The 19,394-nt window shown below is 33.1% G+C and overlaps 1 protein-coding gene across 1 annotated transcript in view; it reads right to left on the reverse strand.

The window, feature by feature from the left end:
- Nucleotides 1-19,394, reverse strand: part of ABCD2 (ATP binding cassette subfamily D member 2) — a 68,028-nt gene that overhangs the window by 31,576 nt on the left and 17,058 nt on the right. Inside the window, exons 4-6 of the mRNA XM_043563324.1 lie at nt 19,202-19,370; nt 18,467-18,561; nt 14,006-14,151 (exon numbers count right to left, since the gene is read on the reverse strand). Of these exons, the coding sequence (XP_043419259.1) occupies nt 14,006-14,151; nt 18,467-18,561; nt 19,202-19,370 (410 nt within the window). The remainder of the gene's footprint in view (nt 1-14,005; nt 14,152-18,466; nt 18,562-19,201; nt 19,371-19,394) is intronic.

A 19,394-nucleotide genomic window follows, 5' to 3' on the forward strand; every position in this document is an offset into this window, starting at 1 on the left:
CGCCATAATCCATTGTTAAAATTAAGATTTGCTTGTTTTATATCTCTTCAGGAACTCTGATTTTAAATTAAGGGAATATTTTTAGAGATTTTTTTAAAACTTTATAGATAAGTGGGTTTTAGAAGAATACGAAAGAATAGAGAACATATTCTAATCTGAAAGTGATCTGAACATAGTTTAAAGGAATTTCAATGTCACACAAGAATATAGTTTCCTTCACATTAACATAAATGAATGACAGCCAGTACTATGCTAAAATTGCCTGGGATTGCCATGTTCCCCCAGCATTATATGGACCTCTGTTTCTGAACAATAGCTTAATATTAATACAGATTTAGCATACCAAACAAACAACCCTAGATGGTGATACTTGCAAGGTCAGGCAAGAGAGTAGTAATTTTTTACAGAAATATGCCCTGCTGCTAGCAATACCCAAGTGAAAATGACTTTAGAGTCAGACACACGTAAGTTCAAATGTTAGTTGTAGTCAGCTGCTTGACTTCAACCTAAGTTTTCTCACCTATAAAATAGGAATACTAATGCCAACTTTATGTGTTTTCATACAGAAAAATTAGAAACATATAATATGTGTAGAATAGTGACTAATGCATAATAATTAGTGTATTTTAAATTAACAAAAAGCAAAACAAAACAAAAAACAAAGTAGTAAGTCCAGAGATACTTAACCCTTGCTAAAGATGCCCCAGGATCCATCAATTATTTCAAGAGATCATAAGATTCTCAACTAAAAATCAATATTAATTCACTTTATGGTAAAAATAACATAGGCTAGTCAACTATACTTCAGTAAAAAAAAAAAAAAAAAGTAAAAATGCATAGGCTAAATCATTAAAGGCATGAGTGGAAATGCCATCCCAGAAAGCATGGATTAAATGCTGGCACTGTTAAAAGAAGAGGTTTCATGTCATAAGCTCATCTAACTAAGAAAAACAATTGAAAAAGACAGAAATTTTTGTAAGTGAATGCAAACTATAAAAGAATCATAGTTTGTCATTCCCCATAAATCTGGGACAGCGCTCAAGAAGATTTAATTACTATGATTGTCTGAGAAAACATTTAAGGTCAAACAGTGGTTTATTTTTTCGTTTCAATCACAGGTAGATGTTTTTAATGTGATTATTTTGTTAATCTGAAAATAAGAGGCAGTGAATGCAGAGGGATTTATATCCAGAGATTTGATGAACTCTAACTTCGGGCTCTGAAATGCTATGTAACTCAAAGTACTAAAGTCTCTAATCTCTTTGAACTCCAATTTAATTATTCAAAATATTCTATTTAGCATGACTTATGCAGAGCATAATCAGTAAGTGCTGTTTATACATTAAAAGATAGTCAGAGGTAACTATCTATATTTAATTTTCTTTACAATCTTTTTAATCATGCTATCATTCTTACATACAATCAAATTTAGGATTTTTCTCTTTCATTTAACTTAAAAATGTGGTTCATAACTACTTTATTAAGCAGTATTTACATTTAGTCTAGAAGATTAAGCTACATGGTACTTGAATATACTCTCCTGGAATGAAGTAGTAAACAATTACTGAACTGATAAATAAATTTTTTTTTATAATTTCAGAATATCTGCTGACAAAAGAGAATGAGAAGTAATGATTATAATAGAAGTTATGTCATCTTTTATATTCCTCAAGGAGCATTAACAGACTAAAATTTAACATATAAGGTTATATTACATATATAAGGAAAATGTACCATTTACTTATAAAGAGGAGACAAGTTCCTTAGGTGGAAATTAGACAAATGGCAGACAGACTCACAAAGTACCAAAAAATTTTAAAAACTCAAAGAGGGGTGCCTGGGTGGCTCAGTCAGTGGAGCATCTGACTTCAGCTCAGGTCATGATCTCACAGTTTGTAAGTTCAAGCCCTGCATCAGGCTCACTGCTGTCAGCACAGAGCCCGCTTTGGATCCTCTGCCCCTCCTCTGCTTACTCTCTCTCTCAAAAATAAACAAACAAATGTTTAAACTTTTATTAAAAAAAAAAAAGTAATTCAAAGAAATTCAGCATGAAGAACACTTTAGCACTGCTTAAGGACCTAGGGGATGGGTACTGTTATTTCCGGGATATATCAATGACATAATATTAGTGGAGGTGAGTCTAATAAATGTTTGCTTTTCTCAGAGTGGTATATTAGAGGAAAGGTGGATAGGGCAACCTTGCTTAGAAGTGTCCAAAAAGAAAAACAATGATTGTATGTGTACTTGAATCTGAGGCATTTCTGATCTATTTAGTCATGGGAGAAACATCTAATTCATGACAACTGTTAAAATCCTAATTAACTTTCAAAACCTGGGTCAACTGACACACTGTTATATCATGGTTTTCCTCCTTTTGAACATCTACAGCATTTCTTGCTTTTCTTGAGGCACTTTTCCCTACTTTTATTGAAGTTGATTGCATGTTTTTGTTTATAACCAAATTTAACATAAGCTCTACATTGAGAGTGATTATGTCTTACTGTCTATCCTACATAGTATCTTATAGCAGGGCTTTAATAAACACTTAAAATTAAAAAAAAAGAGTATTGACAGAAAATAATATACATTAATGTTCCCAAGATATGAAGTATAATATCCTGGCCATTCTATGCCTCTTTTTCCTCCTTTTGTTTTTTCTGTTGTCTGTTTCTTTTAAAAAATGTTTAGTCAAATTTAATTCAACCCTTATAATACAGTCCTCTCACTTTCCTAACCTTTTACTTCTCAACCCCCAAAGTCAAAGATAGACAAAAATTTGCACAAGTTTTCTTTTCATACACAATTATGGGAAGTCTGAATCTATTTCAGATCTGTTGAATGTTAAGTATTAAGGCATAAGGATTGAGTAGTAACAACATCATGGGCAAAATTTCTGTCCCAAGATATTTCTACCAAGGCAGGGTAGTGAGAGCAAGAGCTCTGGGAACAGAATTACATAGTGGGTTGGTGACCAACTGGAGACTGTTGCTGAGGAGAAATATGTGAAGTATTCAAATGGTCCTCTGGATGATTAAAAAGAAGAAAAAATAATATGAAAGATCCAAGATTTTGCTACCTTTTGTTAACAAACACCTATTTCTTATGTCTTTCTTCTTTCCCTCCCTTCTCTCCATTCCTTCCCTCTTTGTTCCTTCCCCACTCTCTCCTTCCCTCTCCTCACTCTGTGCCCCCAAACCCCACCAAAATGTTTCAATTCCCCATTTAGGTGAATGTTAGCATATAATAATGTTTTGTTAGCAGGTGAACTAAACAAGTAAAAGATTGGACTTTTGAGGTTTAATGGCTGAAGAACTACAACATGACTAATGGGTCATAAATTAGTGGATTAGTGAATGCAAAAGCAGATCACAAATCTACCCTTGGGTAGTTGGGAAGACAGAGAAACTGCACCAAGAATTGACAAAAGAAATTTGGGATCTATATTCAAGTGGAAAATTTTTCCTAAGGGTCAAGATGGCTAACAGTAGGGAACAATGAGTTTCAGTCATCAGTTTGAAGATTACAATACAGTCACATTATTCAGGAATTTCAGTCTCCAATAGCCTAAAATTGCCAAAATATTTTTTAAAGTTACATCTGAGCAAAACAAAACATTTCACCATATATCATCCCATAGATTTAGAGTACTAAATCTACATTAGAGATAACATTTTTCTTTGCTAAAACGTATCAAATGTTCTAGTAGTTATTGTATCCAATCATTAATGAAATAGGATGAGAGGAAGCTGTTTTGAAACTAATTTATCTAGCACAATATTTATTTCTATTGAACTAAGGCCCAGATTTTCTTTTATCTGGTTCTCATTATTAACATTGTTTAAGTATTAGAAGACAGTATCTGGGCTGATATTGAGGAGATTTCACAATTTCTTAGGAATTCGGGTTTCCCAGCTTGCAAAGTGAGCCACAGCAGCACTCTCTGAAGATGTGATTTAAAATGTAAGTGTCGGGGCGCCTGGGGTGGCTCAGTCAGTTAAGTGTCCAATTTTGGCTCAGGTCATGATCTTGCGGTCCGTGAGTTTGAGCCCCGCGTCGGGCTCTGTGCTGAGAGCCTGGAGCCTGTTTCAGATTCTGTGTCTCCCTCTCTCTCTGACCCTCCCCCGTTCATGCTCTGTCTCTCTGTGTCTCAAAAATAAATAAACGTTAAAAATAATTAAAATAAAATAAAATAAAATGTAAGTGTCCCAATTTGCTTAATTAGAACATTTATTTTCCTCAGTTCACTTTTTTTTCTTTCGAATACAAATGATATTATTAGATATGCACCTTAACAAAATCCACTCCTTTCCCCCATGAAAATAACAATGAGATCCACCCTCTATCAAGAAGTCTTTCAGTCATAAAAAGTGAAAACAGGGAGATTTTAATAAAGTCTGTTAGTGACTCATGAAATTTATTCTGTAGGTAAATAAAACTCGATCCTGTATTCACTTTAGTTTTTTTTTTCTGCCAAAGTAGTACTTGATCAATATTCTGCTTCCCTAAATTAATGCAATAAACCATTAGATAATAATTCTCATTAATACGAATATTTGAAGAAGAAATGTTTAACTATTGGCAAATATTTTGAAGTAGGTTGTCACAGCTTTCTTTGAAATCATAAACACTTATGAGATTATTTTCAAATGTTCTTGAAAAAAATCAGCAGTGTTTAGGATACAAGAAATAAACACTACATTTAGTCTCTCTTGGTTTACATATACATTTATGTACATTTTATGCTTTTTTGCATATTATTTTGCATATGAGATATTTGTCTTATAAAATGTTAAATATAAATACAAATTTTCATATTTCTAGAAGCTATATAATCAAGATAAAATGACTTTTAACAGTAATTATTTTAAAACACCTTTAACCTTAAAAAACAGAGTTTCAGTCTCATGTCTTCCTAAGTTGCAGTTGACCTTTTGCTTAGCCAACAGTAAATTTCATAACTAAGAACAAGTTTCTCAGTGATTTAGGTTCATTGCAAAATAACATAGGTCTCTCTGAGGGCAAACACTGGGATTTATGTACTTTCTTTATTTTCCCACTTTTTAAAGATTTGGTAAAATACACGTGGCATAAAATTTGCCATTTTAACCATTTTTATGTGTACAGTCCAGTGGCATTATTTTGGGTTTTTTTTTTTTTCAGTTTTACTGAGATAAAATTGACATACAACATTGCGTAAGTTTAAGATTTAAAAATGTTGATTTGATGTACTTATATATAGCAAAATGATCACTGAAATGTTACCTGATGACTTTATCACTTCACATATTTATCATTACTTTATTATGGTGAGAACATTTTAGATTTACTCTCTCAACAACTTCCAAGTGTATGTTATTGTTAATGGTCATCATGACACTGTGTATTAGATTCCCTGAACTTAATCATCTTCTAACTAGAATTTTGTGCTCCTGACCAACATCTTCCCATTTCCTCTACTCTCTGGCTCCTGGTAACCACCATTCTATTCTCTGTTTCTATAAGTTTGGCTTTTTTAGATTCTACATGTAGGTGTTATCATATAGTATTCATCTTTCTTTGTCAGATATTTCACTTAGCATAATGCCCTCAAGATCCATTCATGTTGTCATAGATACCAGGATTTCCTTCTTTCTCTTGGCTGAAAGTTTCCTGTGTGTGTGTGTGTGTGTGTGTGTGTACTATATCTTCTCTTGCCATTCAACTGTTGATGGACACTGAGGTTGTTTTCATATTTTGGCTATTGCAAATAATGCTGCAATGAACATGGGAATACAGATATCTCTTCAAGATCCTGTTTTCATTTCCTTTAGTTATATATACCCAGAAGTGGTATTGCTGGATCATATGATAGTTCTTTTTAATTTTTTGTGGAGCTTCCATACTGTTTTCCATAATGGCTAAACCAATTTACATTCCCACTAACAGTGCACAAGGATCCCCTTTTCTCTACATCCTTGCCAACACTTGTTATCTCTTGTCTTTTTGATACCAGTCATTCTCACAAGCGTTCGATGATATCTCATTGTCGATATGGTTTGCATTTAGTGATGTTACCATCTTTTCATGTACCCGTTGGCCATTTGTCTTTGAAAAAAGTGTCTATTCAATTCTCTGCCCATTTTTAAATCACACTGTTTGAGTTTTTGCTAATGAGATGTATGTGTTCTTTATATTTTTTGGATATTAAACCTTTACTAGGTATAAGATTTGCAAATATTTTCTCCCCTTCTATATGTTGATGTAGTCCCACTTACTGATTTTTGCTTTTGCTGTTTGTGCTTTCGGTGTTATATCCAAAAAATCATTGCCAAGACCAATGCCAAGGAGCTTTTGCCCTATTTTCTTCTAGGACTTTTATGGTTTCAGGTCTCACATTCAGGTTTTCAATCCATCTCAAGTTCATTTTTGTGAGTGGTGTAAATACAGTTCCAATTTCATTTTTCTACATGTGGTCATCTAGTTGGTTTTTTTTTTTAAACCTTTATTAAAGAGACTATCCTTTCCTCATTGTGTAGTCATGGCTCCCTTGTCAAATATGCAGGGGTTTATTTCTGGTCTTTTGATTCTATTCCACTGGTCTATGTCTATTTTTATGCTAGCATCATACTGTTTTGGTGACTATAGGTTTGCAGTATAGCTGAAATCAGAAGTGCAATGCTTCCAGCTTTGTTCTTCTTTCTCAGGATTGCTTTCTCTATTCAGGTCAGTTTGTGGCTCCACACAATTTTTAGGATTGTGTTTTTTTCTATTTCTATAAAAAATGCCATTGAGATTTTGACCAGAATTGCATTGAATCTATAGACAGCTTTGGGTAGTTTGGACATTTTAGTAATATTAATTCTTCCAATCCATGAACTTGGGATGTCTTTCCATTTGTGTCTTCTTTAGTTTCTTTAATCAAAGTCATATAGTTTCAATATACAGATCTCTCACCCCCTTGGTCAAATTTATATCTAAGTACTTTATTGTTTTCAATGGTATTGTAAATAAGATTATTTTACTTCTTTTTCAGATACTTTGTTGTTAGTGTATAGAAATGCAGTTAACTTCTGTATGTTGGTTTTGTATCCTACAACTTCATTTAATTCATTGATTTGTCCTGAATGTTTTGGTGGAGCCTTCAGGCTTTTCTATATGTATGTAAGATCATACCATCTACTAACAAAGACAATTTACTTCTTCCCTTTTGATTTGGATGTCTTTTATTTCTTTATATTGCCTAATTGCTCTGGCTAGAAATTCCAGTACTATGTTGAATAACAGTGGTCAGATTAGGCACCCTTGTCTTGTTCTTGAGATCTTAGATAAAAAGCTTTCACTTTCAACTTTTCACTATTGAGTATTATGTTAGCTGTGCGTTTGTCATATATGGCCTTTTATAATGTTGAGGTATGTTCCTTACATACCCACCTTATTGGGAGATTTTGTCATGAGAGCATGTTGTATTTTTTCAAATGCTTTTTCTTCATCTATTGAGATAATCATACGATTTTTATTCTATTCATGTGGTGCATCACATTTATTGATTTGCATATGTTGAACACATCCCAGGAATAAATCTTCCTTAATCATAGCATGATTCTTTTAATGAGCTGTTAAATTTGGTTTGTTAATTTTGTTGAGAATTTTTACATCTATATTTATCTCAGATATTGGTCTATAGTTTTCTTATTTTGTAGAGTCCTTATCTTGCTTTGTTATCAGGGTAGTGCTGGCCTCATAAAATAAGTTTGGGAGTGCTCTCTCTTCTTTGATTTTTTGGAAGAATTTAAGAAGACTGACATTAATTCTTCTTTAAATGTTTGTTAGAAATTAACCAGTGAAACCAACTGTTTTTGGCTTTTCTTTCCTGGAAGGTTTTTCATTACTAATTTAATCTCCTTTCTTGTTATTGGTCTTTTAAAATTTTTTTCTTCATAATTCAGTCTTGGTAAATTGGTTATTTCTAGGCAGTCGTCCATTTCTTCTAGGTTATCCAATTTGTTAGTATAACATTGTTCACAATAGTTTTTTAAGAACGTATGTATTTTAGATGTATCAGTTGTAATATCTCCCCTTTCATTTCTAATTTTATTCATGAGTCTTCTTTCTTTTTCCCTTAGTCTAGCTGAAGGTTTATCAATATTGTTTATCTTTTCAAATTATTAGCTCTTAGGTTTGTTGATCTTTTTTATTGTTCTTTTGGTCTCTATTTCATTTATTTCTGCTCTGATATTAGTTATGTCCTTCCTTCTGTTAACTATGGGCTTTATTTTTTCTTATTTTTCTAGTTCTTTGAGGCACGAAGTTAAGTTTATTAGAAACATCTTTTTTCATTTTTAATACAGGCATTTATTGATATAAATGATCGCCTTAGAACTGCTATTGTAGCATCCCATATGTTTAGTTTCCATTTTCATTTGTTTCAAGATTTTTTAATTTCTCTTTTGATTTCTTCTTTGACCCATAATTGTTGCTCAAGAGTGTGTTATTTAATTTTCACATATTCGTAAATTTTCCAGCTTTTCTCCTATTATTGATACTAGTTTCACACTATTATAATGAAAAAAAAATACTTGGTATGATTTCAATCTTCTTAAATTTGCTAAGACTAGTTTTGTGTTATATGTCAGACAATGTTCCATGCGTGCTTGAGAAGAATATGTAGTTTACTGCTTTTGGATAGAATATCTGTATATGTCTGTTAGGTCCATTTGGTGTAAAGTATGGTTTGAGTCCAACGTTTCTTGTTAATTTTCTGTCTGAATGATCTATCTGTTGTTGAAAGTAGGATACTGAAGTCCCCAACTATTCATGTATTGTGTAACTTCCTTCAGATTTGTTAGTATTTGCTTAATATGCACCCATATTTAATATTTGTTGGTATTTGCTTATATATGCACCCAACTCCACTGTTGGGTGCATATATATTACAATTATTGTACCTTCTTGACACATTGGACACATTATCATTATATAATGACCTTCTTTGTCTCTTGTTACCATTTTTCACCAGAAGTATGTTTTGTATGATATAAGCATGGCTACTCCTGGTGTCTTTTGGTTTCCATTTACATGGAATATCTTTTTTCATCCCTTCACTTTCAATCTATGTGTGTCCTTAAAGCTGAAGTGAGTCTCTTGTAAGCAGCATATAGTTGGGTCTTGTTTTGTTTTTTGTTTTTTTGTTTTTTGTTTTTTGTTTTTTGTTTTTTGTTTTTTGTTTTTTGTTTTTTGTTTTTTGTTTTTTGTTTTTATCCATCCGTCCTGTCTATGCCTTTTGATTGGAGAATTCAATCCATTTACATTTAGAGTAAGTGTTAATAGGCAAGGACTTACTAATACTGGCTTATTGTTTTCTGGCTTTTTTTGTAGTTCTCTAACTTCTTTCTTCCTCTTCACAGCCCTCCTTTGTGAATTGCTGATTTTCTTTTTTCTTTTTTTCTTTTCTTTTCTTTTTTCTTTTTCTTTTTCTTTTTTTCTTTTTTTAATTTTATTTTTTTAAATTTACATCCAAATTAGTTAGCATATAGTGCAACAATGATTTCGGGAGTAGATTCCTTAATGCCCCTTATACATTTAGCCCATCCCCCCTCCCAAAACCCCTTCCAGTAACCCTCTGTTTGTTCTCCATATTTATGAGTCTCTTATGTTTTGTTCCCCTCCCTGTTTTTATATTAGTTTTGTTTCCCTTCCCTTATGTTCATCTGTTTTGTCTCTTAAAGTCCGCATATGAGTGAAGTCATATGATATTTGTCTTTCTCTGACTGACTGATTTCACTTAGCATAATACCCTCCAGTTCCATTCACATAGTTGCAAATGGCAAGATTTCATTCTTCTTGATTGCCAAGTAATACTCCGTATATACCACATCTTCTTTATCCATTAATCCATCAATGGACATTTGGGCTCTTTCCATACTTTGGCTATTGTTGATAGTGCTGCTATAAACACTGGTGTGCATGTATCCCTTCGAAACACACCTGTATCCCTTGGATAAATGCCTAGTAGTGCATTTTCTGGGTTGTAGGGTAGTTCTATTTTTAGTTTTTTGAGGAACCTCCATACTGTTTTCCAGAGTGACTGCACCAGCTTGCATTCCTACCAACAATACAGAAGAGATCATCTTTCTCTGCATCCTTGCCAACTTCTGTTGTTGCCCGAGTTGTTAATGTTAGCCATTCAGACCGGTTTAAGGTGATATCTCATTGTGGTTTTGATTTGTATTTCCCTCATGATGAGTGATGTTGAGCATTTTTTTCATGTGTCAGTTGGCCATCTGGATGTCTTCTTTGGAGAAGTGTCTATTCATGTCTTTTGCCCCTTTCTTCACTGGATTATATATTTTTTGGGGTGTTGAGTTGGATAAGTTCTTTATAGATTTTGGATACTAACCCTGTACCTGATATGTCATTTGCAAATATCTTCTCCCATTCTGTCAGTTGCCTTTTAATTTTGCTGATTGTTTCCTTCGCTGTGCAGAAGTTTTTTATTTTGATGAGATCCCAGTAGTTCATTTTTGCTTTTGTTTCTCTTGCCTCCAGAGACGCATTGAGTAAGAAGTTGCTGTGGTTTTTGCCTGTTTTCTCCTCAAGGATTTTGATGGCTTCCTGTCTTACATTGAGGTCTTTCATCCATTTTGAGTTTATTTTTGTGTATGGTGTAAGAAAGTGGTCCAGGTTCATTCTTCTGAATGTCGCTGTCCAGTTTTCTCAGCACCACTTGCTGAAGAGACTGTCTTTATTCCATTGGATATTCTTTCCTGCTTTGTCAAAGTTTAGTTCGCCATACATTGTGGGTCCATTTCTGGGTTCTCTATTCTGTTCCATTGATCTGAGTGTCTGTTCTTGTGCCAGTACGATACTGTCTTGATGATTATATCTTTGTAGTATAGTTTGAAGTCCAGGATTGTGATGCCTTCTGCTTTGGTTTTCTTTTTCAAGATTGCTCTGGCTCTTTGGGGTCTTTTCTGGTTCCATACAATTTTAGGATTATTTGTTCTAGCTCTGTGAAGAATGGTGGTGTTATTTTGATAGGGATTGCATTGAATATGTAGATTGCTTTGGGTAGTATCGACATTTTAACAATATTTGTTCTTCCTATCCAGGAGCATGGAATCTTTTTCCATTTTATTTGTGTGTCTTCTTCAATTTCTTTCATAGGCTGTCTATAGTTTTCAGTGTATAGATTTTTCACCTCTTTGGTTAGATTTATTCCTAGGTATTTTATGGTTTTTGGTGCAATTGTAAATGGGATCGATTCCTTGATTTCTCTTTCTGTTGTTTCATTGTTGGTGTATAGGAATGCAACCGATTTCTGTGTGTTGGTTTTATATCCTGCAACTTTGCTGAATTCATGAATCAGTTCTAGCAGATTTTTTTGGTGGAATCTTTAGGGTTTTCCAAATAGTATCATGTCATCTACAAAGAGTAAAAGTTTGACCTCCTCCTGGCCAATTTGGATGCCTTTTTTTCTTTGTGTGAATTGGTGATTTTATGTAGTAGTATGCTGATTCCCTTGTTTTTATCTATGAATCTACTATAGGTTTTCACTTTGTGGTAACAACCTAACTTCAATTGCATATAAAAGCTCTACTCTGGGGTGCCTAAGTGACTCAATCAGTTGAGGATCCAACTTAGGCTCAGGTCATGATCTCACGGTTCATGGGTTCAAGCCCTGTGTCAGGCTCTGTGCTGACAGCTCAGAGCCTGGAAACTGCTTCGGATTCTGTGCCACCCTTTCTCTCTGCCCCCTCCCCTGCTCATGCTCTGTCTCTCTCTGTCTCTCAAAAATGAGTGATCATTATAATTTTTTTAAAAAACTCGACCCTTTCTTTTATGTTCTTAATATCACAATTTAACTCTTTTTATATTGTGTATCACTTAAAAGTTACACGAGTTGTAGTGATTTTTAGTACTCTGTCCTCTTTCATACTAGTATTTAAGTGGTTAACATACCATCTTATTACAGTATTAGAATATTCTGAATTTGACTATATATTTACCTTTACTAGTGTTGTATATGTTCATATGTTTTCATGTTACTAGCTAGCTTCATTTCAGTTTCAAGAACTCCTTTCAGCATTTCAGGCAGGTCTAGTAGTGATGGATTCCCTCAGCTTTTGTTTGTCTGGGAAAGTCTTTATTTTTCCTTAATTTCTGAAGGATGATTTTGCTTGATTATGCACTTTTGTATGCCTTGGAAATGTCTTGTGTTGTTCAGGTTACAGCTGTATTCAAGATCTGTACCTTTCTGGGGTGCCTGGGTGGCTCAGTCGGTTTAGCCTCCAACTTTGGCTCAGGTCATGATCTCACGGCACATGAGTTCGGGCCCCACGTAGGGCTCTGTGCTGACAGTTCACAGACTGGAGCCTGCTTTGGATTCTGTGTCTCCCTCTCTCTCTGCCCCTAACCCACTCACATTCTGTCTCTGTCTCTCTCAAAAGTTAAAAAAAAAAAAATTAAAAAAAAAAAAGGAACTGTACCTTTTATATTATTTAGGAAATCTAAAATAGCTTAAAATATAAAATTTATATATATATGATTTTATTGAATTGAGAGTAGAATTCTATGATAGAACATTTTCCTCATGATTCTATGCCTTATAACCTAAATTAAAAATTAAAAATCCATTTACTTAACACATTAGTGTCTGAAACTTAAGCTTTGGCAGGATAATTTAGTTGTCAGATTCAGAAGATCTCCCAAGAAACTTTAAAGCATATAGAGAAAGAGAAGGATTCTGGTGTCACAAGATGTTATCTATTTTGTGGTAAACATAAGAATTCATGACACTGCTCACATCCAATATTTTCTTATTGCTAACGCATTTCTTAATTCTCTTATACTTCAAGTAGCTTTCCACTGCTAACATAAGTCTTACTTTAAAAAAATTTTTTTTAATGTTTATTTATTTATTTTTGAGACAGAGAGAGACAGAACATGAACGGGGGAGGGGCAGAGAGAGAGGGAGACACAGAATCGGAAGCAGGCTCCAGGCTCTGAGCCATCAGCCCAGAGGCCGACGCGGGGCTGGAACTCACGGACCGCGAGATCGTGACCTGAGCTGAAGTCAGACGCTTAACCGACTGAGCCACCCAGGCGCCCCATAAGTCTTACTTTAAAGCAAAGAACCCCACATAACTTCATCTGCCTAACTACAACATGTGGTCTAAAAATTAGACCAGAGGGCAGGAAGGTGCAAGCACTTTATGACAAAAGAAAAGGAGCAAGACAGACATGTGATAGCACCATACTTGATATAAATTTCACATTTGCTCTGGTTCTATACCTCCAGCCTAAGTGCTCTTTTAGGTTCCACAGAAGAATGTTCTAACACAATAGGAGTAAGTACTCTGTGATGTCTACCTAACCCAGGGTGATGACAGATGGAAAAGATGAGCAGGAATAAATATTCCAAATTCTTACGTATGACTTTGTATTCAGATATTTCTAAATGCTTATGAGGAAAGATGGCTAAAGACTTCAAAAGAAACAATGTTCCTTTTAAATATTTCTATGCTTACTTTACACTCATTCTTACAGTAAAATTTTAAGTAAGGTAGTTTCAAATCATTAATAATATAGCATAACAGTAATAGAGACTATTTTATAAAGGCTCTTAAAATATAAGTGAACAATTTTAGAACATATGAATGTATACAGCTTGATGAAGAGATTAGTATACTATCCAGGTAATATTTTTTCTGTGAGAAGAGATAAGTTGACATCTAAAGCAATCAAATTATTCTTTCAACTAGCTTGCTATTCCTTGAGATTAACATCTGTAGTCTTTGAGTGCTCATTATATCTAGATAGATGTGAAAATAAAAAGAAGTGGTATTGTCCTGGAAACTTCTAATCAAAGCAATAATAAAACTTTTTGGGTAACTAAATTTTTGTTTCCTTAATTAATAGCTGCTCTGAGTGAAAATTTGTTTAAAGGTGATAAACTGAGGAGCCTAAGGAAATCAATATAATTCAAAAGAAAAATGAAATGTTCTTGTGATATAAAATATGTACCTACCTTTGTGGAATGTAGAACATATGTTGGGGAGGTGGTTTATAGAGGACTCCTTCATACACAGGCCAGAGCCCACTTAAAATTCTGAAGAGAGAACTTTTTCCACAACCATTGGGCCCAGTTATCAAAAGGTGCATTCCTTCTTGTACCTAGAGTAAGAAATAGAATTATAAACTGCAATATTTAAAAGTGATTTCATTTGGCAGCATTTAAAAGCAATTCTTTGCAAATTTTGAAACACATGATAACCGAGGATTAGCAAGGATTCAAAAAATATATATATCAGGACTGAGAACATCAAATTTGGCTTTGACTTTGCTCTGAGGCTAATAGCATGATAAGATAATCCAACTCCAAAGGAAATAGACCTTCTTGGAATGAGCACTGGATTTCTAAAATTTTAATTGCGGTCCTGTCATCAGATGTTATACACATATGTAGAAACAAAACCACATGGGAAATAAGAAAGTATAAAATTTTAAATTAACATATATTAAATTTGACTTTATTTATATTAATATTTGACTAAATTTATACTGAATTCAAATACAACTTGGTTGTATTTGTCAGTTGGAGTTATTAGCTATAAAGCAAAGTTTATTCTAAGATCCAGATGGTTGGTTTAATTTTCTATTTCAGCAGTCTGAAATGTTACACAATCACAAAAGCTCATCAGAGAGATGAAATGATTCTAATTCTGTTTTGTTCACAGATGGGGAAAATACATTTACCAAGCCAAGAGAGAGGAAAGCAAGAAGACTATAATTTAGTCTTATGTCTAGGAATGGATTAAAACATATATATATATATATGTCATATATGTTATATATATGTTATATGTGTTATATATATGTTACATATGTTGTATATGTATAATATATAATTCTAGGAATGAATTAAAACATATATATATATATATATAATAAGTTATTTATCCATTATCAGTTGGATGCTTCTCTTTAAAATTCTCCATCTTATTTATCATTTAAATTTAAACAGTTAAGTTTCATGAATTCCCATCCCACCCAATAGAATCAGGAAGCTGTCAGGAAGATATGTCAACCTTACATATGTTGTATATGTATATTATATATGTTGTATATGTATAATATATAATTCTAGGAATGAATTAAAACATATATATATATATATATATATAATAAGTTATTTATCCATTATCAGTTGGATGCTTCTCTTTAGAATTCTCCATGTTATTTATCATTTAAATTTAAACAGTTAAGTTTCATGAATTCCCATTCCACCCAATAGAATCAGGAAGCTGTCTTAGTGTGGTATTTAAAAGGCATTGTAAAAAACAAGGAAAAAGAACAGCATTTAAAAATTTGCCTTAAGAACACTGATAAGAACATTTCTAAGAACAAATGATATTTTGTAATCAGTACTAAAAAGTGAATATAGCATCAACGTATGAAAGGCAGAAATCTGTATGCTTGTATATACAGTTTTGTGTAATAAGGACACAAATATCTAAGTATCAGTGATATAGGATATGTCATATTTAAAACTCAATGATGAAGGAGTGCCTGGGTGGCTCAGTCTGTTAAGGGCTTGACTCTTGATTTTGGCTCAGGTCATGATCTCACAGTTTTTGAGATTGAGCACCGAGGTTCTGTGCTGTTAGCCTGCACAGAGCTTGCTTGGGATTCGCTCTCTCTTCCATTCTCTCTACCCCCCTCACCCAAAAAAAAAATAAATAAATAAATAAATAAACTAAAAAAAAAAAAAGAAAACTCAAAGGTGAAAAAACACTATATTATTTGCATTATGTCAGTATAAGGGATCACTTCCATGTCTACATATTGTGTATAACATAAGCTGGAATCTTCTTGTTGGAAGAAGGTGGTGGGAAGAGGAAGGAAGGGAAGGAAAAAAGGGAAGGATTGGGAAGGAGGTTAAGATAAAGGGGCTAGGGATGTATACAATAAGTATACGTAAAGCCAAAATGGTTCAGATTTATGTTCTGTCTAAATAATTAGATTTCCTTAGTAAACACTGATTGGATATCTACCATGTGCCAGACATTCCTCTAGGCACAAGGGCTACCGTGCTACCCAAGACACATTTCTGTTCTCATAGAGCTTATATTCCAATGGGAAAGACGGCAAGAAACATGTGAACAAAAATTAAGCAGTGATAAATACTTCTTTAATGGCAAAACAAGAAAGATTCATTTGGGAAAGATGGTGGCATTGTGGGGTTGGAGGTGGTAGGGGGGATGCTTCTTTTGAATGGTGGACAGGAAAATCCTCTTTGAGGAGGTAACGTTTAGGCTGAGCCTGCATGACAAGAAACAGCCAGTCAGAGCAGGAGAAAGAACATTTCAAGCACTGAAGGCAGCTACCACAAGGACATAAGACAGGAGTGAGCTTGAGTCTAAACATTTTACTATAGATATTTTTTTCTCCCTAATTGTAGCCAATTGAAAAGTTATTTTGATAGAATAAAGTTTGAAGAAAATCCTGGGAAGAACCCAGAAAGAATTAATTTTGTGATTTGTTGCACTCTGTTACTAAAGAGAGGGTTAAGGAAGTTTAATTTTGTAGAAGCATAAATACCTCCCAAATGATTTTTTTAAAGGTATGTGGCATGGCAAAAGGCATATTCACAAAATATTTTAATAGCATCATTCTCTATTAGGAATTCTCAGAAATTTAACACATTTGAGTCATAATAGAAGCCTTTTCTATATTTGTATTATTTTATTAGCATAAGTTTTCTTATGTTTAACAGTGAGTGTGAAGCAAAAATAATTCCCACATCATTGAATTTTCTTTATCAAATAGTTTTTTAATCCCATAATGGATAAGAACCTTTTCCTCTAGAAACCTGTTTCTCAATGTATATATAGGAAACAGAATTTTCATTATATTTTAGGGACCTGACACTTTTTAAATAAAACTCCCCGAGTCAGAAACAAAGCCAACTATCATAAAGTATACTATATTAACATATATCTTTGTAGAACTTCAAAATTGATGACATTTCATTAGATTAAGTATTTTTAAATTAATTTTGTATAAAAAACAAACTGAGCCCTGAATTTTTTCACAGAAAGAGTGCAATGTGTCCAGAATAATGTAGTTAGTAGGTGGTATAATTCAAGACTCTTAATACTATTTAATAAATGGAACAACAAGAATTGATACTACAAAACATAACCTGACAAATTCTGTATAACAATTCATAAATAAAAAATTGCTAAACTATTAATAAATAATGAAACATTCCATATATGCCCCTTCAAATGTTTTATTTCAAATCTACTTAAGATTATGGTGCATCATTAGCACCTAATTGGTACTCATGATCATATCCAACTAATTAAATCATTCTGTAAGTCTATAAATGGAAAAATAAAGCCTAACCAAATTGTAATTTAAATACAATTTCTCAGGCATCTGGGTGGCTTAGTCAATTAAGCGTCTGACTCTTGCTTTCAGCTCAGGTCATGATCCCAGGGTCATGGGATTAATCCCTAAATCAGCCTCTACGCTGAGGAGCCTGCTTAAGAGTCTCTCTCTCTGCCCCTCCCCCACTCATTCTCTCTCTCAAAACAAACAAACACAATTTCTCCTATATTTATTAACACAGAATTTTCCTATGTTCAGTACTTATCATCTTCCAGAACCCTTATTCATTTGTAAGCACATCTGTAATAATTAAACTTAGACTGAGGTCCATGCTGAAATCATTAGTATGTGTATTGTCATGTTTGTTAATTCTGTTACCAAGTCCAATCATGTCTTCATAAATTTAGATGCCTTCATTGTAGTCATTAATGCTTATCAGCAAATTATTGTGTGCTTGAATTCCAAAAATGTTTGTTCAAATTTTACAATGCTTTAAATTAGGGCCTCTGGTTTACTAAGCAATTTTCACTTCTTGGTTTTTGTTACCAAGACATAGAATAATAAATAACAACTCTTAATCTCAACAAAATTAAACACTAAATTCCAATCCATGAATCTTCTGATTATTTCTTCCTATGGAAGAGGTGATTATTGGAAATATAAATTATATTTAGAGAATATATAATAGCAGAAGTAAACTTGCTAATGACCTCTTCCTTATATTTTAGTAAATACATTACAACATAGGCTTGTATATTTTGAGTAATCCGTATAAGAAAAAAATTAAAATCTTTTTCCAGATATTAATTTCTGAGGAATTTCTCTATTGTTCCCAAAAGTTACCTTGTATTGGCCCTCAGTGCACTGAGAAATTTTGATTTTCACCCCGGCAAAAAAGCAGTAGAAATCAAATTTCTCTTTCTCTTTGCTTTCTGAGGAACTGCTTCTGTAATTGAGCCACTATGCATACCTTTCTTGATTTCCCCTCCTTTCCATATGCTCCTCCAAGTACTTAACATAAGGTACATGAATTCTGAGTTGTTTTGTATTAGTGTGATGGCAACAATCAGAAGATTCTTGAATATCATCTTACTTTGAAGTTTAGCCTGGAAGCCACCACTTCTCCCGTTGGTGTAATTATGGGAACATTTTCACAAATAATTCCATGATCCACATCAATAACTCTTCCTAAAAGTTAAGGAATAGTTTAAGTTATAAAAGCTAGTATATGTTGTATCTACATCTCAAAAGAGGTTTAATGTAAATTTGGACATTCTGACACATATATTTAGAAAATATTTCTCAGAAACATTGTACAATAATCTAATGTCAACATCATAATGAGAGCATAATGAGATAAACTCTATCTGATATAACCTAGCTATATTCTTTATAATTGTTTATTTCACTAAATTAACCTTCCCTACAGAAAAAATACAATGCTGCAATAAGAGAATTAAGGTGTGGAATAACACAATTTTTTAAAATGTGATAATTAAAGTTAAGTTAAAAAATATAGAATAATGAAGAACAATAAAATGTTAGCTCTAATTCTGTATTTGAATTTTAAAAGCAAACAATTCATCCTGCCATATGTTCAGTTTCTAAAAATAATTCTAGAAATTTATTCTAAATAAAATAGCATAATTTTTTCTTGGTAATGTTAGTCACCACTCCTCAAATTGTGACACTAACTTTAGGAATAGTTGTTTAAATAAGTAAATATTAGTTCTTGGTAGCTAATAACAGTGATCGTCTAAAAAATTTTGGTTCTGTTGATAAAGTAAGCATTTCAAAAGAGGAAAATATAAAACATTTGCTTTAATACCTTTGATTTCCAATGTGTCACTGAGGGGTAATTCTATGTTAACTCCATTCTTGCTATGGTTTTCAGACTCTTGCATGACAGCAGCTCTCTTATAAATGCCTCTTTTTACTTCATCAAAGACCCAAAACATATTGTACACTCGAGCAGTATAGCCTGCTAATTCTGTGATCTAAAATCAGCACAGAGATAAAAT

The sequence above is a fragment of the Prionailurus bengalensis genome, chromosome B4 (genome assembly GCF_016509475.1).
Source record: "Prionailurus bengalensis isolate Pbe53 chromosome B4, Fcat_Pben_1.1_paternal_pri, whole genome shotgun sequence".
Lineage (NCBI taxonomy): Eukaryota > Metazoa > Chordata > Mammalia > Carnivora > Felidae > Prionailurus > Prionailurus bengalensis.